Source organism: Eretmochelys imbricata, chromosome 12 (genome assembly GCF_965152235.1).
Source record: "Eretmochelys imbricata isolate rEreImb1 chromosome 12, rEreImb1.hap1, whole genome shotgun sequence".
Classification (NCBI taxonomy): Eukaryota; Metazoa; Chordata; order Testudines; family Cheloniidae; genus Eretmochelys; species Eretmochelys imbricata.
Window position 1 is genome coordinate 9,324,872 of NC_135583.1, and position 26,417 is coordinate 9,351,288.

The 26,417-nt window shown below is 42.3% G+C and overlaps 1 protein-coding gene across 2 annotated transcripts in view; it reads left to right on the forward strand.

Moving 5' to 3' along the window:
• Nucleotides 1-21,249: 21,249 nt before the first annotated feature.
• CBFB (core-binding factor subunit beta) overlaps nucleotides 21,250-26,417 on the forward strand; it is a 64,470-nt gene continuing 59,302 nt past the window's right edge. For both annotated transcript variants that reach the window (XM_077831216.1, XM_077831215.1), the window contains exons 1-2: nucleotides 21,250-21,377; nucleotides 21,582-21,668. In XM_077831216.1, the coding sequence (XP_077687342.1) occupies nucleotides 21,300-21,377; nucleotides 21,582-21,668 (165 nt within the window). In that variant the 5' untranslated portion in view covers nucleotides 21,250-21,299. The remainder of the gene's footprint in view (nucleotides 21,378-21,581; nucleotides 21,669-26,417) is intronic.

The window sequence follows — 26,417 nt, forward strand, 5'->3', positions numbered from 1 at the left end:
AACCTCTGAGAATCAGAGGGTAGTTCATTTTTCTTGTCTTCACTCAGACCTTGGTCTCAGCGGTGCCAATTTTCATAACGTGGACACCTGTCCAGTGGGAAATGAACTCAAACCACCACATTCATTTTATGCCAACCACCAAATCGCCACCTGAGATCAATGACTCTGAGTTGTGGCTCATCTTGGTCAAATTTGAGCCAGTGACCCACAAGTGAAAGCTTCTATAGTCATCAGCCAACAGTGTTCAGACCCACTCATTGAGTTCTCTACTAGTTATTTTTATTTATTTGAAATGCTATTTTAATATTGATTTGAATAATTGTTTTTGGTTGTTTATTATTTTAAACAACCATTCATAATAAGCTAGTGAATGTAATTATGGCTTTATTTATTGAAGTTACTAAATATGTAACACTGAGGCAGTATTTGTTGGACAGCGTATATAGACTTTATTCTTCAGGTGGAGATATTTAATCGGCAAAAAAGATACAGGCATATTAATCAAAGGAAAGCAACCTTAACTACAATATTTGCAGCCCACAGAGGCTATAATTACTGCACATTACTCAAATCTCTCTTTAAATCTATAGACTCAACAATCCCTTCTCTCTGAAATGTATATATCCATAAATAACTATGTTGTTTTCCAGTGGCAGGTGTATAAGGAACAAGACGATATGCCATGAATCTAAGTTTGCAGCTAGTTTAAGATGACTGGAGTAACTCGGGGGTTTTAGAATGGGTAGATGAGATGTTTAGAAAGCTGGCAGTTGTACTTGTTAATGATTACAGCAGTATTTCATCCATGTGATGTCTAGTCCAGTCTGTTCTCTACTTCATATGCACAATTCAGGTGAGGCTTTCAAAAGTGCTTGGGAGATGATCCACAAAGGGATTTAAGTGCCTAACTGCCACTTTGTGTGCCTAGGTCGAAAATTTAGATCCTCAAAGCAACTGCCGCTCAACTGTCATCTAACCTCGTAAGCACCTAAATTCTCTAGATGCTTAAGTTTCCACCAGTAAAATCCCCAAGGTACCTATATTTCTGCCAGCGGGTGCCACCTAAATTCTGATGCTGTTAAGATGCTCCGTGCCTGAGCCCTAGCGGGATCCTCAAACTAGGCGTTCCCCCACCTCACCTACTGGATCAGGCCCTGCATAAAACACAGCTACAGGAGGAGGAGGCAGTGCCCTCTTTACACCCAGTGGTTAGAGGGCTCACCCGGGATATGCTGTTTGAACCCAGGTCTCCCTCCTCCCAGGGGAGTGTTCTTACCACTGGCCTACAGGATATTCTGGGGTGAGTCTCTGTCTCTCTTGTAGAAGCTGTTCCATTTTGTATAAAATACTCAAATGTTCATTGCGCCGGAGAGAGGGGGAATGTGAATGACTCTATCCCAGTGGTTAAAGCACCCGCCTGGGAGACTCAGGTTCCAGTCCCTGCCCCAGTGAAGATTTAAATAGTTCATAAAAAGTCACAAAGGGATCGTTTCTGACATTCTTAATCAGGACAGCTCAGCCACAGATGATTACAGAAGAAGGAAGCTTGGTGGTATAGTGATACATCGAATAACTGCACTGCAGAAGCCTGCATCATTTAGATTTTAGAAACCACTAACTTCAACCCAAGCTGTGTTGACAGAGTGGAAAGACTTTTAAGTTGCCCCAGCTTGGAAAATAGTTGGTCTGCTTTGAAAAGTCTGGAGTTACTTTTTCTGATTAAAACTGTCTTTGTTTCAAAATTCACTTTCAAATGCTTTTAATTTCCAAATAAACCAATGCCCCGATGGAATTATTTAACTGGCACAAACGTATTCCAGCTAAAATAATGATAAGCCTAACAAAATGATAGGAAATTGTTAATCCGTCATTGCATAACTTCTACTTGTGTATATTTCCGTAATCAAAATTCAGCACGATCTCCAATCCAAGGAAAACATTTCAAAGAGTTCATCAAATGCCACACGCTTCCAGGAATATTTTCTAAAGCCGATTCAGAGCTGGAAAACTTTACACATTATAATCCACCTTCCGACTTATATATATTATGTTATGAAAAGATGCAAATTCAAACACCAGTTTGTACCCCAGTTATTACAAGACATCACCCCTACAAGATCTGCTAGCTGATGCTCTCCTACCCTGCATTAAGCAACCTTCTAATATGTTCTAGCAATTCTATTTTTTTTATACTCACGGGCTTTTTGTTGTTTGTTTGTTTTTTAAATCAGTCTTACAGGCCCTGATTCGGGACAGAACTAACGCATGTGCTTAAACCTCCCGGAAGTCAATAGGACTTAAATACATGCTTAAGGGCCCTTCCTGAATACAGAAGCTTTCCTGAACTGAGGCCGTATTTATCCAGTGCAATACATACAACTCAGGATACAGAGGGAGCTCCAGATAAGCCCTTTAGAATGTAATACTGTCAATTTAAACACAACCACCAGTTTTGAACTACTAATTCTGTCCTTACAAGTTGGGGTAACTTTAAAAGTTCTGCATGCCAAGCCACTCCCTAGGGGCTGGGAGAGAGGAGGTCTTGCAGGAAAAACTCCTAAGAATAACCATGCCTGCGGAAAAAATTTAGGCTGACGCTTATATTTTGTTGATGTTGAAGTTAGCAATAAAGCTATTCGCTCTGAAGAAGTTATGTTTGACCTATATAGGTAGAGTATGTGTATTCTGTTCAAAACATCATCTGGTTACAGACATCTTTCAGTATAACAACCACGAGGACTTAAAATAGCCTCTACCCCTTATCAGACACTTTGCTTGTTCTATACTGATGATCGTTTTTCATCATACGGTTCCCCACACCAAACAATATGCCAGCAAGAACTTGATGTAGCCGGGGAATAATTTGGGACCACATTCCGAGGTAAGGCTGGTGGGTCCCCGTGAACGTAAATGAACTGAAGAAAATAATGGTGGGGCTTAAGCCACAGAAATGTTTGTAGGTTTTTGTGAACAGTGAATCCAACACTTTACTTTCTCAGTAGTTCCGTAGGTAGCTCTGGAGCAGTTGTCTAGGACAGTTTGAGAGTTTCTGAAAGGATACTTGGCTGGAGGAAAAAGGGAACTGAGCAGGATAGAATAGGATTTAATGCTATCCCATAATTCCAGCCCACTGTCGTGATGCCGTAGGCTAAAGTGACCTATCCATGGGCAAAGGTAGGGAAAAGTGGTTTCGTTGTTATAACACAGGCCTGGGAGTCAAAAGTTCTGGGTTCTAGTTACTGCTCGATCTTGTTGTGACCCGAGCAATGCGCAACCTCAGTCTACCCAACTGTAAAACTCAGACGATTTCGACTTTACAGGATGTTGTGAGGTTTCATTAATGGTTGTGAGGTTTCATTAATGTCTGTAAAATGCTCTGAGGTCCTTGAACAACGAGCGCTGCGAAAATGCAAAGAAGTATACTCTTCTTGGAGAAAATGAAGCTGGGCTACTTTTCTGGAAGTGCTAGTGAAGATGGAAGTGCTGAATTTTGTTCTCCTATAAACTAACTTTCTGAAGACTCATATGTTCCCTGGCTACATATGTTTTGTTACAGAGAGAAAAACATAAGCAGCTTTGCTGGCTGCACTTCTCAAGTTCGAAGGCAGTTCAGAGGAATAGTATTTTGGAGACCCAGATATTTCCATCCAAAAGCTAATGTACACCTCTGGATTTACCTGTTCCTCAAATTCTGCATCGCATGTTTAATAGTTCAGAGCTCACTCTGTTTTTTGTTACTCATCAAATATTAACAATACACTTTCCACGGACAAAAAAAGAAAATCCCAGGTACGGTGTAGGTAAATAATATGCCCCAGGGTGAATTACAGATAGTTTCAGACTTAAATGTGTGGGTTTGATTTTCAAAATACCATACAGTGTTTCCAAGAAATTACATATGAAAGTCCATGTACTGGCAACAGCACAAGAAATTAGAAGCCTTTAACAGTCAAATGGGATCTAAATATTGCACATGGCTGCTCGTGTGACTGTATGGCTCAGAAATGGGTGTGTAATGGGGTACATATGAATGTGTCATGATCCTTTTTTGTCCTTTATCCACTCAGTACCTGGTTAGGTATCTACAAACAGCGTAAGTAAAACCAAGCTTTTGAGTGGCGTTTTCATGGATGCGAGTAAGCTTTTCCTAATTCAGCTCGTGCCTCATTCTAATAATAAATATAAGCAGCATAATTGCTTGGCTACACCTTTCATTCAAGAATCGTACGGCACTTTTCACCTATATATGTCGGAGAAATATATTATCTCCATTTTATAGATGGGGAAACCGAGGCACAAAGTAGTGGCATGGCTTGCCCAAGGTCACACAATGAGGCAGTTACACAGATGGGAACATAATCCAGATTTCCTGCTTCCCGCTGTGTGAACTAGCTGCAGGAGTTACTGCCTGCAACCTTCCCTTTATTTTAATCCTTTTTCTTTATGTCCCAGTCTCTCCCTGATCTCCTTTTCCCGTCATCAGTGTCACTCTCTGATGACGATTCTTCCTAGGCCAGCTCCCATTTCCACTGGCCCTTTCCCTCACAATGCTCTAGTCTCATTGCCCTCCACCCTTTCCTTCACCTGCCTCTCTTGTCTTGCTCACCTTCTACTCTCCTGCCTTCCTGCCCCATGCTTCCCAGTCCATCACCTGGTTCTTCCTGTAACATATCTCTCACTCAGGTGTAGTGGTCCCCACTCATGCATGCATGTTGCCTCCTCATCATACCTTCCCAGGTGCGGGATGTGTTCCCAACGCTTAGGGCCACAAGGAAGGTGCTTGAGAGAGTATGAAGTAGTTGGTTCTGACTTTTTTCTCCAGCTGCCTACATTCAATTCCCCCATGTTACACTGCGGGTATATCTGCACAGCAACGGGGTGGCACATGTAGGTGTGGAAGCAAAAAAAGAGAAAAAGGAGGATCTGGGGTGGATGTCTTAATCAATTTAAAAATAGAGTAAAAAGTAACCCTAACCCTAACAACGCAAGAGTTGTAAAAGATGCTGTTTCTCCTTTCTTTTAGTTTATAAGAATGAAATGCTGACTTAAGCAGAAACCTTGAGATAAGGTAGCGTCTGGAGGGAATTTGTATAAACAAAGGATAACCGTTAGCTGTTAATGTACATAACGGGAAAGTATAAATACTTGTCTTACGCTGCTTGTAGGGGGAGGATCTGCCTAAGGTCAGGGGACCCCCTGTCCGACTGCAGTCTTTCCTTGCAATTGCTCATAATAAACTGTCTCTGACTTGTTGCTAACAAATGCAGAGTGAGGACTTGGTTTTTTCCACATACCGAAACTAGGGCATTGTCTACACTACAAAGTTAAGTCAACTTTATGTAAGTCGACATTGAGCCTCCAAACTAAGCAAGTGGATCTTGTGTGTCCTCGTGTCAGCGGAGTGGGTTCTCACTAGCAGTGCCTGCATCGATGCACGGCGCAGTGCACTGTGGGTAGCTATACATATATAAATGCACGCAGCTCATTATAAAAGTGGCATGTCTCTGGGACAGAACCAGAACGACTGTTCGCCACCCTGGTCTTTGGGTACACTTGCCGAAGCTCTTTTATTTTCATATGGCACTGATGCATGTTCCTGGTGTAGCCCTTCTCCCCCATGCCCTGCGTGATCTTGGCATAGATGTCACATTTCTTCTGCTGGATCGGAGCTCTGCCTACACAGACTCTTCTCCCCACACAGCGTTAAAATCCACACCTTCTGTGTACTCCATGCTGGAGCGTGTTTGCAGCCATGAGTCTGCATGATCAGCTGTGCTGGCGAACTCTCCACGCCGATCATAGAATCATAGAGTATCAGGGTTGGAAGGGACCTGAGGAGGTCATCTAGTCCAACCCCCTGCTCAAAGCAGGACCAATCCCCAATTTTTGCCCCAGATCCCTAATTGGCCCCCTCAAGGATTGAACTCACAACCCTGGGTTTAGCAGGCCAATGCTCAAACCACTGAGCTATCCCTCCCCCCTTTCATTTGTTTCATTTCATCAAACAAGAAATGAACATTCAAAAGTTCCCAGGGGTTTAACAGGGGAGGAGCTGTTTCCTGTGTACGTGGCTGCCATTCAGTGAAGTTGAAAGTGCTCTACAGAGTGGTCACAGCAGAGCCTCCTGGAGGCCAATTCATTTGAATTACACAACACAGTGTCTACATTATCCTCATGTCAACATGGATGTCAAATCCAGCGCTACTCCTCTCGCAGAAGTGGAATACAGAAGTCGACTTTACAGGCATATTTAGGTCAGCATAAGGGACTTGGTACTGTAGTCACTTACATGATTAGATCAACTTAACGTGGCTTCCATCGACCTACGTTTGTAGTGTAGACGAGGCCTAGCTTTGATTGAGCTAGCTTGCTAAAAATAGCAGTGTAGCTGCGGTGACACAAGCCCCGGCATGAGCTACACACCTGAATACAATCCTGCCCAGGATCGTTGGTATGTCCTTGGATGGCTACACTGCTACTTTTAGAGAGGTAGCTTGATCAGAGCTACCTCAGGTATGTCTGCACATCCCATCCCAATTGCAGCGTAGACATACCCTGAGAGGCCTATTGAGTGAAGATAGGGTGAGAAGGACCATGTGGAATCCCAAGTTTTGCATAGCAGCAGCCTCTAATAACCACAGGCAGGAGCTGTAGGAAGAACCTTGCTCATTCCCTGCAGCCCTGGCTGTGAGTAGTATTTCAGCTGGGATCAGTGACATTTGGGAGGCCTGGAGAGTGAAAGTGGAGAGAGGAAGACGTGCTATTATAAAGCAGGGTGAAATTACAGAGAATGGCAGGGAAGTGAGGTAACAAAGAGATAGAGGGGATAAAAAGAAACAGACGGAAGCATTAAAGGAAAGGAAAGAAAAAAGAAAGAAAAACAGACAGAGACATTTACTTGAAAAGTTATGTGAACCAGCTGGTGTGCATCTTGGTGGGCATGTGAAAGGGAAGAGTTGCTGGGTGGTGTACCCCAGGGAGCTACCCGCCGCTTATTAGATATTCTCTCTAAGGATGTTGTTGTTACTAATGCTGTACTTAGAAGGATAAATGGGCTCACAGTATAGTATGATTAGCTCTTACAGTATTTTTGTAGCTTGGTATGGGAATCTGAAGTTTCAGCACTGATCAAAAGAGGAGACTGAGTCATCCAGCTTTAATTATATCTAAGCCCCTTCGTTTTCAGTTTAAACTGATTTTTACGGAAAAAAAATCCCGGGCTTTACAAAAAAGTATTATTCGTTCTTTTCCTATTTTCAGCCTACTTTTGTGTCATTCAAATGTATAAAAAATAACTTGTTTTATTTGGAAAATACAATGCATTGCATGAGAGAGATGTATTACGATAACACATTTCTCTGTGTGTATATACAAAGCTGCCTGGTGAAGTACGTCTATGTATTAGTCTAGAAGATACACCCAATAAACAAACAGACATGCAGGCAAGCTCTGAAATGCATGCGCATCTGAACATATTGTGAATCTCATGCCCACCACATACACATTTCAAACTGCTAGCAGATAATGGTTTAAAGATCTGACACACTAACATGGGAAGAAAACGAAAATCTGTATTAGAATATATTCCAGAACACAAGGAAGTATTTGAAAGTTTTTTGAAAAAAACAAGAACAGGAGAAAAGGATGAAGTTGAATGTATGCACTGCAAATGGTGTAGCCCAATTATTCAATAGAACTATTAGCCTATAAACATTTACAAGTCTACAACAGTAAATTTTTTATTCAAATGAAAAGTTTTGTTTGGGGATTAGAGATATTGTTTTCTTAAACTCAGAGGTGGCATTGTGTTTTGAGTTGTGTTTTAGTTCTGCAGCAAGCCACAGTGAATTCCATTCATCAAAGCATTCATCTATGGGATACTTTTCCACCCTGTCCTTCCGTCCACCAAAATAAACCGTGATATTTAACCAGAAAAATTATTATTATTTTTTGCACTGACTTTCACCTGGTTTTGTTGTTGTAGTAATAAACACCAATAAATTCCTGGGACAAATTAAATAAAATAAAAACCAAAAATGAAGGGTTCTAGTTTTACTTTGATGTAGTCAACAGGGGTAGCCAGTAGTAGCTTTTGTGCCTGATGGACTGCAAATCATTCATAGACTGAAATGGCCAGGAATGTTTCTAGTGGGGAAGAAACAGATTTCTCCCATCGTCATACATTCATTGGGGATTGGCTTCCCTGGGATACTAAACTTTTCAGGTACCTGTGGTCTTTCCTATGGGAGAATAAACTGTAATGAGCAATTCAGCTATCAGCAAGTTGCAGAAGAAAACCTGCTGAAAGTTCTGCCACCTGCTGTTAGGACTATCATACTATACATATGTATGTATCTTAACGATCTTTATGGGGGAAATGATAAAACTGTTCTTTTTTCTCCAGTGCATGAATTTGAGGGCAAGACACATTGAGTTACTTCTCATGAGACAGATTCAGGTGTGATTCTGCTAGCGCTGAGGTACAGTATTTATGTTTGTAGATATTATAGTCTTCTATAAAACTCAGCATTTCTGTGTAGAGAAGTGATACCTTTTATTAATGCGGGGGCCTCATTTTGCATCTGAGCTGCATTACTCTTTCCTCACAGAATTTTCACATGCTTTTTCTCAGCTGTTGAGGTTCTTTGTTCGAGAGCTAGAATTTCTGATGAAACCAGATCCGACTTTGATTCATATGAATGAAATTTAGATTGTAGGGTTTGAATAGCCACTAGAATTCTTTCTTGTGAAACTTTTGAAGTGCCCCCCAGTTTATTTAGAGCATCAATTTCTAACATAATTGGACTTTCCCGAAAGCTGAATGGCCAAAATAGACCAGCAAGGCAACTGAGAGGTGAAGGGTGGGGGGTAAATCCCTACTCCTGTCATCATTTATCCCTTCTTGTAGTACTGTGGTAATGCCAATTGATATGAATTTTTCTATCTTTCTTCCCTTCCTTTAGGAAACATAATCCTGGAGGGGGGAGCTAAGCACAAAAATGCAGATTAGAGGTTATAATACTAAGGGAAGAAAAAATCTTATGGTAGGGTGCACTGGGGAATCTGCCTTTGGATATAAGCAAAGAAAGGGAGAATATTGTGAGTACACAATTAGACCTTGATCTTGCAATCAGATCTGCATGGATGGGCTCTTGTGCTCTCCCAGAGCCACATTGAAGTTAATGGGAACTTTGTGTTGGTGCAACGCTCTGCCCACTTGGATCCAGTTCCCGGTTTGGAACCATAGTCGTTTACATTTAATACAGACAAACAACTGCAGCAGCCGAGAAAAAAGTCTGAGAATAAAGTTACTACCACTCCCCACTTCTTTGAAATCACTTCCAAATTCTCAAAGGAAAAAATCAGTGAGAACAAAACTGCAGCACTATATTAAAATAAGGGGAGGGAGGGTAGAAAGGCAGATACACACCCAAGGAATGAGCTTTTCTTTACTCTCTCAGTACTGATGTAAGTCAGATGGAACTAGATAAAGAATCTCCATTCCAGCAACAGCATTCATTTATATACTGTTTGTAGAATGTGCAGTAAATATTGCTAAAGGTATATAGTCCCTCGGGTCAGAGTTCTGTGAGTTTGAATCATAGAATACCAGGGTTGGAAGGGACCTCAGGAGGTCATCTTGTCCAACCCCCTGCTCAAAGCAGGATCAATCCCCAATTTTTGCCCCAGATCCCAAATGGCCCCCTCAAGGATTGAACTCACAGTCCTGGGTTTAGCAGGCCAATGCTCAAACCACTGAGCTATCCCTCCCCCCTTGCAGTATAGTGCATTGATGAAGAATATCTTTTATAAATAGCCGCGGACTTGGATTCAAGAGATCCGAGTTCAATTCTTGACTTTGCCACAGACTTCCTGTATGAGCCCTGAATGTGTAATTAGATTATAAACTTTTTGGGGCAGGGGACTGTCTCTTCCTATGTGTTAATTCAGCTTCAAGCACAATGGGGTGTTGGTCTCACTTGGGGCCTCTTGAAGCTACCGTAATGCAAATAATAAATAATAGTAAGTCGATTGGTGTTATGAAGCGAGTTGACGATGTGGATTTGTAGGTTTATGGAAGTGTATGTAGACACCGCAAGACTTTATTTTTAATAACTATGCTGTATAACAGTTTTTTATTGAGAAAGGTAATTATATGTTAGTGCTATGTGGACTCCAAAGTAAAAATTTGATTTTATAATCTATTAATTTGTAATTTGAGTTTTTTGCTGATTTTTGTGGGGCAACTTTAAAGTTGGATGTACATTCAATCAGGGGAAGTGATGGTGACGCGGAGACAATTATATGGCAGTAGGAAAATGTTCACTTCCTCACATTCAGGATGATCTCTCCCAAGCCAACTCAGAGACTTCGACCCACAACTCCTGTTGATGTTAACGGGAGTTGTGTTTCTATATCCCTTAGTCGGCTTTGGAAATCTCAGTCTCTCTTTTTGTATTTTTAAAAGATGTAAAATTTCAACCCCCCTCCCCCCCCACATATTTGAATACTCCTTTCTGTTTTTTTGCCGAACTTACCAGAAAAACACCTAGGCTGAGATCCCGCATGTGCCGTTTTAGGAGGAATTAGGTTGGGGCAGGGAGAAAGCTGAGCATTGGAAAAGTTAAAAAATTCATATTATAGTGGGAAGTTATCTTCAACCTTAATTATGATGCAGCTACCACAGCTCCTTAAATACAATAGCTGTTCACTGTTGGGTCCCCAAGGCCATGCCTATTCATACAGTGCTGCAGCCACGCAGCTGTACCACGAGAATCTCTTTCCCAGACCTAGCGCTGTACACACAAACGCTTATGTCGGTGTGGGTGAATATTCCACCCCTAGGTGCCCAAAGGTGGAATATGCACACCCCTAAGCGACATAAATTTTGCCGACATAGGTTGTCGTGTAGACATAGCTTAAGAGGAGAGAATTTTAGATGGCGTTGACATGAATAACCTCTTCAGAATCTGAGAACTCATACTGAGAGTAGCCATAATTCTGTACACTGCCTGTTTTAAGAATGATATCGCTTGTAATCTTTCAATTAACAGATGTACTGAATATAAAAGTAATGAAGAAATGCTATGCCACCAAAAATAATCTCTGTATTGTTTTCCTTTGTATAGGTTGAAATACAAGCGATGTGTGACTGTAATGTATTATAGATTCTAGAAGCTCTGGATTGATACCTTGTTCAACCCCCAAACAATAAATCAAGATTAAAAACTTCTTGAAAATGAGAAAAGAAGTGCTTTTAATGACGTTTGAACAAGACTGCTGTTGTTGTTCATTCCAATAAGTTATCATTTAAGAGTTATTTGAAGGCACACAAGCTGAAAATATTTGTTTACTAAATTTACTGTATAGCTAAAATGTCTTATTTCTATACATGCAAGTTTGTAGTTTTTCCTCTTTACAGTTATTTGCCTTATGCTGTCACCTAGTACAATCATTACAGTACCAAACACAATAGAAAGGGGAGTGTTTGCACATGTTGTCACTGTGAAAACACCCTTGCTTCCTGTCTCAATCTGAGAACTAGAGAGTAGTGACTGCACACAGGTCATAATCTGTGGGCCTGATTCTGATCTGACAGTGGTGTGAATTGGGTTAAATGGAGTAATGATGGCTAACATTGAAACCAGTGCTGTTTCACGAGTTTAAACATGAGAGATCAGAATCAGGCCCTATTTGTCAGTTTCCGTTGTAACTTTCACTCTCCCCTGCCATCTCAATTTAGCACTCTGATAGTAGCTGGCTCCTCCAAATGTTTGGTTCACACATCTTGGACTTGAAAATGTTCTCTTCTGGTCATGCAGGAGGAGAGATGAGTGATTTTAGGACCTGATACATGTGATTTATACACACAACCTCTTTCTCTCTCCTCCCTCTCAGATGTTAGCCACAAGTTTAGTTTGGATCAACAAAGTCAAAGCACAGAATATTTTTAGAGTTATATTAATGATACACTGATATTAACAACCCAGAGGAAGAGACATAAGATAAACACAAATAAAAAATAACTAAATGGAAGTGTTGTTACATTTAAATCTAGCTAGTATAGGAATCTAAAGGCTGAGACTTGAAATTGCAGAAACTATATTTAGCTTCTCCCAAGCATATTTAGAGAGAGCAGACTTGCCTGCTGTAGGGCCTATGTAGCTGGCAGACTACCCAGCCCTGATGAAATGTGGACCTTCTGCTGTCCTGGAACTTGTCCAGTTGTCTAAATTTATGGCAGCCCACTGACCACCCTTTTCCTGGCAAGACAGGATCTATGGTTTCTCCCCCTCACTGATGACTTTTGAAATACCTCAAAACTGTCAATTCAAGTAGGACTAAAATAGAATAACTCCTGTTTCTAAGCTGTGCTGTATTCAGGATGATATTTTCTCAGGACGACTGCAATGATGGGATATTTGATTACATTCATTGGATTTGAGTCTCTAGCTTGACACCACTGTAACTCAAGTAATTGACATGGAGTTAATCCTATTTTACACCCATTGTCCTTTCAGGGAATGGAGTTAATGTCCTTAATCCTCAAATCCAGCCAACCTGCTTGGTGTAGGGCCCACGCCCTCATTTCAAGACTGGCCAGGAGTTGTTACTTCCAGTCCCATTCCCAGCTTGAACTGGTTCTGGCTGGTAATAGACTCCAAGGGACTGTAACATCCTACTCTGACCATACTCCAGGCAGTCCTCCTGGTTATGCCATCTTTATGCCACCCCCAGATTCCTCCATGCTGGGTGAGTGCCGGGTTAGGGCAGCTTTACAGCCCCTCTGAACTGTCAGGACATCCTAAAGGGGCTATATTGGGACTGAGGATCTGGCCCATTTTTCTCACTGCTTGAAAGTCATTATTTTAAAAAGTCCTGGTGCAGTTTAAACTGTAAGTTCTGTGGGTCACAGTCTCCAATTTGTATGGCACTTTTACGCATGGTATGTTAGATGTAATATGAATACTTATATGTTAAGCGGTTAATATTTCTCTTTTCCTGAGTACATGAATAGATTCTTAGTGATTATCTGTACCAGAGCATCCTCCCTTCAAAGAAAATAACAATACAAATAATGTTGACAATGACAAGATTATTACCATATTTCTAAATACTGGCTTTTTATGTATGCAGGCATGTGTGAATTATTCCTTTTGCCCTGTTAAAATGATGTTCTTGTGAGTTTTAGAAACAAGACTCTGGATGTTCTTCCTTTTCTCAGTTTATGCCACAACCTTTAAAAAGAAAAGCTTTTTCAATAGGCAGATCACATGGTTCCATTGTCTAACTGTACATAAATGGTGTAGAATCATGCAAATTGGTATCGGTTTACTCATCCATGTTTTTAATAATGAATAGGTATGAAAAAGTCAGGTAGCCCTCTGGGAAAATCTGTTTAATTCTTTAATTGTATAATTCAATCCACAGTGCATCACCAGATGAATAATTGGTTCTGATGTTCTGAAGTCTGCATTCCATGCTGGTTTCTAGAAAAATGTCTACATTCCCTTTGCTAATTGAAAGAATCTGAACTGACTTCCAACTTATTATGATGGGTTCAAAGTATCAGAGGGGTAGCCGTGTTAGTTTGTATCCACAAAAACAATGAGGAGTCCGGTATCTGAAGAACACACCATGCGTCTGAAGAAGTGGGTTTTTTACCCACAAAAGCTTATGCCCAAATAAATCTGTTAGTCTTTAAGGTGCCACCGGACTCCTCGTTGTTTTTATGATGGGTTGTTTGCCTATGGTATTGCCTAGTTCACTAATCAGGGCCCCTCTTTGTAGCATCACAAACTTAATGCTACTGCATATCAAAATGTAGCTTTTTATGCCTCTACCTGTCCTTAACTTTTTTAAACCATATAATTGCTGGTAAAAGAATGTCTGAGAAGTTTATTAAAATAATAACACCACCTCACTCTTGTACAAAGGAGGTCAGTATCATTATAGCCATTTTACAGAAAGAAAAACCGAGGCACAGGGAAGGAAATAACTTACCCACAGTCATACAGCAGGCCAATGGCAAAGTAGAACCCAGGTCTCCTGCATCCCATTCCAGTGCTCTGTCCACTAGGAAACACTACCTCTCATGTAGCTATAACAAACTATGCAGGCTCTGATTTGGTGAGAGATATGGTGCACATATATTTTTAAATAAAAATCACTTTTTCTTTACAAAGCAGTTGCTTTGATTCATTAGATATGTATATTCTAGCAGACTGAAATTCACCCTGGTACAGAAGACTAGACCAAGGCCCTTTGTACCACTTAAGATCCCCATCAGAGTTATGTAGGGGGTCTTTGGACCACAGGATGGATTTAGCTGATGCTGGGCTGGCACAAAAGATCACTTGGGAAGTAGGCTGGAACGGTTTGGGGGGAAGTCAAAGGAAGAGGCTTTGGATCCACGGTTTTCATGGGGTCACTGGATCTACAATTCCCTACAGATGGAGCACCAGCTGTATGTGTGTGGAAATCCAGCCTGGCTAGGGGTACAGGAGAGAACCCGAACACTAGGGCTTTATGTGAATGGACTGAATTTCACACTTAGTGCTCATGATTATACGTTTCAAATAGTCTGTTATATTAATTGAACTGTTTATGCATACCAGCAGTATTTGATTATGCTCCAAATGACACACATCAATGGTTTAGTGTACATAGCCATCTTGCTGATTAATTTACACAATACATGAAATTTAGATAAAAAGGGGCACAGCACCTGTACCTTGCACTTCAAATAATGCTCATCAGTACCTGCAACCTAAGGAATGAAGGCGTTCTTTGTGGAAGAGAACTTAGTAACCACGGCATATACACAACCTCTAATTTGAATAAAATTCCCTTGCTCAGAAATAACCTCTCTGTAAATATTAAAGCGCCATCATACTTCAAGGCATTCATAAGCCTTAAAAATTTATAAAAGTTACTTTGAAAAGCAGTTCTGCTCTGAAAAGTGACTGTAAAAGCAACGTGTTTATTGATGCTCAATTATTTCTACTTGCTGAATGCACACTCCATTACAGGGCTAACAGGCAGGCTCAATTCTTAACTTGCGAATCAACACCAAAAGAATTTGCAGTCCAAATTAGCCCTTCAGTGACACCTGTGCAACCCCAGGGTCTTCAAAAGATTTGCACAGGTGTCACTGACAGAAACTTAGTGAGCAATCGTATTGGTTATGCACAAGAAGAAACCAAATCTAGCTCATTCTTCGCTGTGATAGTTCTGCAGTGCCCCAAAGTAAAAAACAGAAAAACGTAGTTTTATCACTGTTAAGAGTCTTATCTACTTTTATGAAGAGGAACCAGATCTGTTGAGTAAGGTGGTGTCATTTTTCAGAGTAGAAGTGAATTTTAAAATATCAGCTCAGCTTAAAGACAAAGAAAAAATGCCTGGAGTAATACATGTTATTTTGTGCCCGTGTTTCACAACCAGTAGTTGTCAGGGGACTTTCCTGCCCTGTTTCTGTATTAAGAGTAACGGAGGCAACAAAGGGGAGGCGGTGTTCTGTTTTGTTGTGAGCAGCCCACTAATCCGACTGCCTAGTTTTATTTAAACAAAAACATTGCAGAGAAGAGAGGATGAAAACTTAAAGAAGACAAGCGACATGTAAAGGGTGGTGGGGAAGAAATCAGTCAAACTTAACTTTGCCTCCAAAGAAAATTTGGAACAATATGTGCCAAGGTGAAAATAACAAATTGTTAGGTGATTACAAATTCCCATTTCTTATTTAAGGGTTTCATATCCAGTAATCAAATTTGTTTTGACCTGGCACATATTTTTGGAAACTTTATTCAGAGGCAATGTTAAGTTTGGGAGAGGGACATAAATTGGGGGAGGTAATAGTAAGTGGTGAAGGATTACTGACAATCAGGAAGCAGCTGGATCGCTACTGTAAAAAACTGGCAGTTCTCTTGTGAGGCCACCCTGTTAGCAGATGCTGTTGATCCTGCTGAGAGACAAGTATGTAACCTTTTTCTTTGGTCCTTTAAATATGTTTTGCCTGCCTTAGAAGTTCACTTACTTTAAAAAGTACTAATTTGAGTATAACTATTCATTATCATTATTTTATTATTACATCAATCAAAATATAGTTTCTCGTCACTTTGACCATAACTAGAAGAAATAGTAACAAATATTTGTCAATTATTTTGTTGTTTGCAGTGTTGTTGTAGCTGTGTTGGTCCCAGAATATGAGAGAAAGTGGGTGAGGTAATATCTTTTATTGGACCAATGCTCTTCTTCAGGTATGGAGAAGGTAACCAGAGAGTCCAGGATAAAAGGTATTTACAGGATATACCTTGTATTTAGCTTGGACACACTGTTTACCTTCTCCAGACCTGAGGAAGAGCTCTGTGAAGCTCGAAAGCTTGTCCCTTCCACCAATAGAAGTTGGTCCAATTATTTTGTTGTCATATAACCTTTAAACAGGATAGACATAGAAAATTGTTATGGGAAAAGGCACAGTCATACTAAAAATAAGAAATTAATAAAAAGATGATTAGTAAAGTTGAAAGTGTAGAAGTCGAAAATGTATTAAACTTTTCATAGAATAATTCTTCTACTGCAACCCCCCACACACAAAAAACCCAACAACGATAAACTACTAAGTATGAAATAAACAATTAAGGGATACAGCCACTTTATTCATATCACCTGTTCCTCCTTAATTTACAAGGACTGCATGCAAATCATGACTCCCATCTAGGCTTAACTTTGCTCTCTCTTAATTTGCATGAGTATATGTAAAGTTAAGAACATGTTACTAGGAGACTATAAAACCTCATTTCCTTACCAAGGGATCTATATATTTAATATGCTTTAACTAGGCTTGGAAGGATTAAATTTTTATTGGTAAATGTCAGCAAATGTTAATTTCACCATACACACACACAAAGGGACAAATATTTCCATTGATAATAATTGAAATTTACAAACAGGAAAAGTAAGAAAAATGTCACTTAGGAACTTCTTAGAGTTTGATTAAGGATACTTACTTTATATATTTTGCCATCAAGTTCACCATTTGTGTTTTAATGGTTATAAAGCTTTAACTTTACAAATCTTGCTGTCTACTGTTGTTGAATAAAGCTTTAACTTTACAAATCTTGCTGTCTACTGTTGTTAAACGGGTAGTGATCAATGGCTCCATGTCTAGTTGGCAGCCGGTGTCAAGTGGAGTGCCCCAGGGGTCGGTCCTGGGGCCGGTTTTGTTCAATATCTTCATAAATGATCTGGAGGATGGTGTGGATTGCATTCTCAGCAAATTTGCGGATGATACTAAACTGGGAGGAGTGGTAGATACGCTGGAGGGCAGGGATAGGATACAGAGGGACCTAGACAAATTGGAGGATCGGGCCAAAAGAAATCTGATGAGGTTCAAGAAGGATAAGTGCAGGGTCCTGCACTTAGGACGGAAGAAACCAACACACAGCTACAGACTAGGGACCGAATGGCTAGGCAGCAGTTCTGCGGAAAAGGACCTAGGGGTGACAGTGGACGAGAAGCTGGATATGAGTCAGCAGTGTGCCCTTGTTGCCAAGAAGGCCAATGGCATTTTGGGATGTATAAGTAGGGGCATAGCGAGCAGATCGAGGGACGTGATCGTCCCCCTCTATTCGACATTGGTGAGGCCTCATCTGGAGTACTGTGTCCAGTTTTGGGCCCCACACTACAAGAAGGATGTGGATAAATTGGAGAGAGTCCAGCGAAGGGCAACAAAAATTATTAGGAGTCTGGAACACATGACTTATGAGGAGAGGCTGAGGGAACTGGGATTGTTTAGTCTGCAGAAGAGAAGAATGAGGCGGGATTTGATAGCTGCTTTCAACTACCTGAGAGGTGGTTCCAGAGAGGATGGTTCTAGACTATTCTCAGTGGTAGAAGAGGACAGGACAAGGAGTAATGGTCTCAAGTTGCAGTGGGGGAGGTTTTGGTTGGATATTAGGAAAAACTTTTTCACTAGGAGGGTGGTGAAACACTGGAATGCGTTACCTAGGGAGGTGGTAGAATCTCCTTCCTTAGAAGTTTTTAAGGTCAGGCTTGACAAAGCCCTGGCTAGGATGATTTAATTGGGGATTGGTCCTGCTTTGAGCAGGAGGTTGGACTAGATGACCTCCTGAGGTCCCTTCCAACCCTGATATTCTATGATTCTATGAATAATTATGGTCTGACACCCCCCATCCCCCTCCAACAGTGAAAATGTAAGTGGATAAAAATTGGAAAAAATGCTTAAACAAACATCAATAGTATTCATCAATATTATAAATAAATCAAAATTGAGTTCTGACAAGCCCAGCTATAACTTTAACAGAAAGGCTGCTGAAATCGAAGTGGTCAAATATTGGTTGGTAAATGTACCAATCAGGAATGTCTACATATTCTTACATTTATGTAAGATACTGTGGATGGGATCCACGAAGGGACTTATGCATTGCAACGCTGAGCAACATCGCACTTAGAAATCACAGGAGCAACATTGTGAACCGCAAAGCCATGTTAGGGGCTTAGGCACTCTATACAATGAATGGGGAGAGACGCACCTCAGAGTGCAATCCCCCAGCTGGCTAGGTGGGGAGCTGCCTAAGCTAATCAATGGGAGATGCTGAGGAGAAGGGTGTGGGCTAAGCCCTGCCCCTCTCTCAGAGATAGGCACCTAAGTTTCTGGGCTGCAAGAAGGAGCCTAGTTCTGCTTAGCAATCCACAAACGGGATCCCACCTCCTGGAGTCAGGTGGCTTGGGAGCTTAAGCGATTTCTTGTAGGACTGAGTTAGGCACTCCACAAAATGGGATGGGGATGGCATTGCCCATCTCCTAACATTTAGCCCACCGGTTAAAGCACTTTCCTAGGATATGGGAGACCCAGGTTCAATCTCCCCTTCTCTGCCAGGGGGAGAAATGTGGGAGACCCTGTTCAAATGCTATCAGGAGAATACTCTGTGAACTATTCTGATATAGGGTTGTGGCCTAATAACTACTTAAGTATTTACAGTGGATCCATCATTGGGCCAAAGGAGGGATTGAGCCTAAGTTTTCCACAGTCCAAGTAAGGGCTCTAACAATGGGGATAAGGTTAGAAAGTGGATGGTGACATCTTTCTCTGTCAGGATTTTGAATGGGACCTGATCCAGTAAGTGTGTTCAGAGGCTGCCTAGTGGATTAGGCCCTGCATGTGATTTAGGTGGCCAAATAGCTATCTTTCCCTGGTTTGTGAATTGCTCTGGGGCTCAGGCTATGTCTACACTACTGTGGTAAGTCGACCTACGCTATGCAACTCCAGCTACGTGAATAACATAGCTGGAGTCAACGTACCTTAGGCTGAGTTACTGCGGGGTCTAAACCGCGGGGAGGTCGACGGGAGAAAATCTCCCGTCGATTTATCTTACTCTTCTTGTCGGGAGTGGAGTTCAGGGGTTGACTGGAGAGGGATCTGCTGTCGATTTGGCGGGCCTTTAGTAGACCTGCTATATCAACCGCTGGTGGATCGATCTCAGAAAGTCAATCCGGGCTGTAGGGTAGACCTGCCTTAGGTGGGAGAGAGGTCTCCAGATGCCTAGAATGAGGCAGCAGTGCATATGTCCAGAGGCAGAAACTTAGGCTGTGAGTTTAGGCACCCCCAGGATTCAGCATGAGTTTTGTGGATCAAGGTGAAGGGAAAAGTGGGAGTTAAGCACCTAAGTACCTGTGTGGATCCCACCCCATATATTCAACACAATCAGTAACCACAAAGATAGCATTTTCCCTTTATTTATAGAAAAACCTTAGTGCTCATTCAAAATATTTCACTGGTAGAGAAGTTAGGGAGCTCTGACATACATTCTCAGGCACCCTTTGATTAAATTAGGGCCTGACTGCAAATACATGTGGGTAATAATAAGTAAGAACCAAGGGCTTGGACTCAGGATTTAGTACTGTGCTTTGAACAAGAAGTGATTCAGACATTAACAGCCAATTAAAAAAAATAATTAAGATTAGATGCCTTGGCATTTGAGTGGCCAACCTGAGACATCTTGGACCTGATTTTCAACAGTACTGAGCAGCTGCAGCTCCCATTCAGTTTAACTGAAGTTGTGGGTGCATGGCACTTCTGAAAATTGGGCCTACAGGGTCTCACATTGGGCATTCAAAACAAATGACCACTCTTGAAAAGTTTTGGCTAAACCCCACTTGCCAGCGTCACCTCAGCTCGGTGGAGGTCCCTGACCAGCGTAGCTCAAAAGCGGTTTTGATTTGGGGTCTTGAAATAAAGGTGATCGCACAAGCAGATTATTTGGTTTTGGGATCCAGGCCAGGGCATTGTTTCCAAAAAAATTATTTTTGCCAAGGCCAGGGTCCATTTAACAATCCCTCTCTCTGCTTTGTTTTAATCTGTTGTCGGTACAAGTCACAGAAGTTCCTTTCGTCGGAGGAGAGGGAACAGATCGGGCAGCAGTTATCCCCTGCAGACGTGCTTCTCTTGCCTGGGAGGGTTTTTTCCCCCAACACAACACCACAGCCCAGAGAAAACAAGGGCGGCGGGTGTGTGTGTGTGGGGGGGGGATTAACACCCTCCTCACTCCCAGCGCTGCAGAGGACTCTGGGGCAGGTGCAGTACCTGAGCCGATTTTGAACGCCCTGCTGGAGGCTGCCAAGCCAGGGCACCCGCGGGGGTTGGCACGGGGCAGCCAACCCCCCCCCCCCCCCCCCCGCCCGCCCGCCCGCCCGCCCCCCGAGCGCTGCCCAGCCCCGAGGCGCCCTGTCCCACCTCCCTCCCGCGGGGCAGCGGAGCGCGACCGATCCCCGCGCGCCCGGGCAGGAGCGTGGTCGGGACTTGGAGGGCGGCAGGTCTCGCCCGTCCGGCGGGGGCTGCGGAGGGGGGGGCGGGGCGCAGCCGGAAGCCGGCGAGACGGGCTGAGCGAGGGGCGACGGCCCCGCTCCCGAGGTCCGCGCGGGGGCGGTGACTCACGCCCGCCCAGACGCCTGCCAGGGAGGGGCGGCAGCGCGAGCCCCCGGGCTCGCGCCGCGCATGCGCGGCAGCCCCAGCCCGGAGTTGTGAATGGTGCGGCTGTTTGGCCGGAGTTTACGAGCCGGGGAGGAAGTCGGAGGGGGAGGGGGCTCGAGACGCGCGGCGGCGGCGGCAGCGCGAGCTCTGGCGGTTGCTGCTGCTGCACTCTGGGCGCGAGGCGGCGCGGCCGGGGGAGGGGGCGCTGGGAGCCGTCGGGGGGTCGGGTCGTGGCGGGGGGCGGGGGTCGCGAACAAAGGGCAGCGGGGCGAGCCGCCGGGGCTGGGGAGGCAGCAGCGGCGGCCCCACCATGCCGCGGGTTGTCCCCGACCAGCGGAGCAAGTTCGAGAACGAGGAGTTCTTCAGGAAGCTGAGCCGCGAGTGCGAGGTGAGGGGGGACCCCTCCCCCCCCGAAAGGGGAGCCGTACCCGCCGCTGGGGGGGGGAGCCCGGCGGGCAGCCGCCGCCGCCCCGTCCCGGGCCGGTGGCGCCCGCCGGCTGCCCGCTCGGGGTGCGCTCGCCGCACTCCGCCTCCCCTTATCTCTCGCGGCCGGGCGGGATTCCGCCTCTGATTTGTCTCCTGTGCCCCGCAGATTAAATACACCGGCTTCAGGGACAGACCCCACGAGGAGCGGCAGGCCCGGTTCCAGAACGCCTGCAGGGACGGCCGCTCCGAGATCGTAAGTGCCGCGCCGCCCGCACCCCCCCATCCCATGCACCTGGGCCGCTCGCTTGGCCCCCGTGCGCCGCACAGACCCGTCGCCCGCGTGAGCAACCCGGAACTGTGCCGAGCCCGGACACCCGGCCCGCTGCCTAGCGCCCGCCGCCGCCGCCGAAACAAAGCTGCGGATGCGGAACGCTCCAGCGGCAGGAGCCACTTCCTTATTGCCTGCCCCGTTCCGGCGCGCCGAGCGGGAGAGCCCTCGGTGCGGCCGCTGCTGTAAATTGCCTGCTGTCGGCGCGGCCGGGCGCTTGGTCCACACGTTTATCAAAGCCCAAACTCCCCCACCTCCGTAGGTTGCGTAAACAGCCCCCCCCCCCAGCCGTGTAACTCACTGTTGTTGCTGCCGCCGCCAGCAAAAGTGTTTGGACAACCGTGTTTTCACTTTATAGGGAATAAAAAGGGGAAACTAAAAAGCCAATTTAAACCCAGCTATCCGCTTCTGTAAAGAAATACCTGTGTCTTTCTGTCCAGCAGCTTAACTAAAATGTATAGTAACGTTTTAAAAATACTTTAAGGAAGAGGAAAAACAAGGAGTCGTCCTTGTGGCACCTCGGAGACTAGCAAATTTATTCGTGGGCTAAGACCCGCTTCATCAGATGCATGGAGTGAAAAATACAGTAAGCAGTATATATGTTATAGCAAATAAATAAATATTGCTTACTGTATTTTTTCACTCCATGCATCTGATGAAGTGGGTTTTAGCCCACGAAAGCTTATGCCCATATAAATTTGTTAGTCTCCAAGGTGCCACAAGGACTCCTCCTTGTTTTTGCTGATACAAACTAATACAGCTACTACTCTGAAACCTTTAACGCTTAAAGTCATTGATTTAAAACTCTCATGGATGGGTGGGGCAGAGTGGATGCTGTTCAAGGGATGTTTTGTAGAAATGTTTTGTAGAAATGTTTTGTAGAAGTTATCAGTTTCGGTATGTAAGATTCATAATATGTATTCTGTGACTTGTTTACAAAGTATCCCATGATTTATTTAAAAATAAGTACTATAAGATAAATACATCAGATGTTGATTTAAACAATTATTTACTTATCTGTCCCCTAGGGAATCGGCCTTGCATTGGAACATATAGTGGTTGTGCTTCTAAAGTGTAGCATCCAGTTGCGGAAAGCTTTAGTTATAGATGTACTCTAGAAAAGAAAGGGAAGATACATTTTCATTAACATTTAATATTCTCCATATACCAGTATTTGCTTTTATAAAAGATAATTTTAGAAAACTTTTTTTGCTTAATAGTAATAGCTAATGCTGCTATTACTAGAGGAATAAAAACATATGTATCTTGTACATTAGGATTTAAAAGTAGTGTTATGTATGTGAAAAAGTACTTTATAGCAAACAAAATGATCTGTGAGAGTATATTGGCAGTTCTTCCTTCGCCATTGCATATATTGAAATTATAAACTACTTATTTCAACTTTAAATTCTTTTGACAAAGAAGTAGTGACTTCCAGGAATAAATAAGACTAATATGAAATTGTTCTGAACTCTAGCCTATCATTTGGTTAAAATGAATTAGTAAATAACCTTGATATACTGAAATTTAAAATGGAAAAAAAATGCAGTCACCGAAAGCTTTTTGAAATAGAGTAAATCTTTTCTAAATCAAATAAGGCACATTTCAAACTAAACTTTAACGTTTGAAATATTGGATTTTTTCTTAGTGATGGTACTAGTCGACCACTGTGATCCATGAAGTAAAAGAGAAGATTAATATGGCTCCATATAGTCAAAAAGTGACTAGAATTTATTTCCTGATTTATTTCTGCTTGATGCTTCTTGAATAAGATCTGTATTTTGTAGCGTGCTTGTTAGTGATATGGTTGTTTGTACAGTTCTTTAAAACATTCATATTGAAGTCACCGATTTTTTTTTTTTAACAATGAAAATGGTGGCAGAGTTTTCCTCTTCATTAAGGGTTTATTTCAAGTGAGATGAGGTTTTACCTGATTTTTGATATTTGTAAGAATTTTCATTTGTTGTGGCATATATTTGGCTTAATAAAAGACTTCCATATGCTTATCGTAAACCTATGTTACTACATAGAAAAACTAGGGATTTTTTATGCACAATGTACATAGTGGAATATACCTTTACATAAATTATTAAAATAAGTTACTGTATTCACTTTGTGAATAGAAGAGGGGAGTATTCTAATATAGCCGATTCCTATTATACTAGTTATCATCTGTTTTCAACAGTTGTCTAATACAGCTAGAGTGTATTGTGTATTGTAAGTGAGCAAAGTTTATAGAGAATCTGTAGAAAAAAGTAGATACTATTCAAACCCCTGCGTAGCAAATCTCTTGGGTTTGTTTAAATTATTGTGTCACTGAGCATGATTTTTTTTTAGTTTTAAAAAGTTTACTGTTGAAAATAATTATGGATGGAGAAAAACATAAATTTTTGCTAGCTTTTAAGGTTCCTGGACCGGTGGCAATGCACAGTATACATCTGTAACCGACCACTTCAGTGAAAACTTCAGATCTAAGCTTATAATTAGTTACAGCTAATACAGTTTGTGAAGAGTTGTTTTTGTAAAATGGGAAATTACTGTCTCTTCACTATCTCATTTCTGTGCCTGCCATCTCTCCTTGCCAGAACTCTGCCCCTTAAAATCTCTGGTGATGCCTGTTACACACAGTTTTTCAGTCTATTATAATAAGAAGAAATGGCTTCTTCTTTTCTTGACCTAAGACATCTGGTTTGGTCCAGTAAGACTGATTGCTTGTTACACATCCATTTAGAAAGTGAGGGTATTGTATGATCAAAGTTTTAAAAACTAACCAGTTAATTCAGTAAAAAAAATATTATGTAGACGATTTGCTATAGATAAAGAATTTATTCTCATCTCTACATAGGAAGGTTTGTGCCTTGTGATGGCAGTGTGTCCAGAAGTAGTCTAAAAGTAATATAAAGATGGAGTTAGGACATAAATGCGTCATACAAAGGTCACTGTTCTCTAACTTCAGACCAAAGTGATCATGACATGAACAATTTTTTAAAATCAAACAAGTCATTACTGAGATGTAGTCTTAAATTATCAGTGGTATATTGTTTTGAGTATTTTGAGGAGAGAGCCTACCTATAGCCACGATAATCTTCCAAAAGTGGTGGTTGTGCATGTGCAATAACTCCCCTGACACTTACTGTACATAAATACTCAGTTAACCTGAATGGTTCTGAACAAGTTCTTCTCGTCTATTAGGTAATGAAAAGCCCTTTTGGAAAAGAAAAATAAATGTAACCAATAACCTTTACAGTCTATTGATCCATAAAACTACTTTTGAAACTTAAAACCCCCCAAACCCTGTGTTAAGCATATTTTCTGGGTAGATTTAAATAGTCTTGGTCTCTTGCGTATACATATTTTATAATCACCTATAAATCTTTTATGGTAAATCTTTTAAGTTCAAATGGAAATTGTTTTTTTAATGTTGAACACTGTGACAACAGCCAAGAGCTTTAAAGGGCCATATCCAAACTAAAACAACCGCTGGCTGCCTGACCTGCAGAAAGTCTGTCCTATTTTGAAGTCACTCTATAACCTTGGTATCAGAGTGCTGATGTGGTGGCCTGTTCCTCCTCTTTGTTGTGACTGCATAATATTGGTTTAGATGTTACATGACCATCAGGTTTCCACTTGCTTTGTCATTTATGGCAGTCAGACTCATGGGAATGACATCCTGATGAGGATGGAAGACTGGAATTCCTTCCATGGCTGACATCTAATCAACGTGGGAATAACTTGAAAAGCCCTGGATTGACAGGCACCCCTCTCTCCTTTCTAGAGCTCAACTAGAAAGCCAGAAATAGGGTTTGTGGGACTATAGACTACGTGCTAGCTCCCTACAAAACACTAATGATGATGGATGGTCAATACATCACTGATTTTTTACGTACATACCGATAGTAGTCAGACATGCATATCTGCTGATTGGGAGAATAGGAGAGGCATCCCCAGCCTACACACAGTAGGGTTCCTTTGTGTGTGTGTGTGTGTGTGTATGAGAAAGGGAGAGGGTGAGTGGGTTGGGGAAACATGGCAATAACAGCCACGTTTACATGATACATTAGATGGGCTATTGGATTTTGTACATGGACTATTGATCTAATATCATTCGTTGGGGGGTGGGGGAACACAATGCTGCTAAAAATTCACATGATAAAAGTCTCACTATTTTTAGATAGCCTGTATCTGGCCTATAGACTAAGGCTGCACAGTTCCAGTGGGCGTTGGCATGCATTCATATTTTCTGTCATCTTTTCTATTCTTTTCCCTGTCTTCAAGCTTTTCTGTGATTTCCTGGATACATGTAAGGATTTCTTCTCTTGGTGCTGCATGCTAGGTTGACTTTTCCCCGAATAGAATGTATTACTGCAGAGCATCCATGGGCCTTCAGAAACTTGTGCAGTCTGGAAAGCTGCAAAATTCAGCTGGGTCAACCCTTTCAGTGTTTTGTATTAGCGTGTACATGTTTGTTTTTAATAACAGCCTTAGTTTTTAAAGGCTAAAAATGCAGAGAAGATGGTAGTAAAGCTGCTTGGCCATGTTGGTGTTACTGCATTGTTGATTCAGAACAGTGTTTCAATCTAGAAAATTGTTTTTCAAAATATTGTATTTACATATGAGCAAACAAAAAACTACAAAGTGGGAAAATGATGTAATGCAAGGAATCTCCACCAGAGT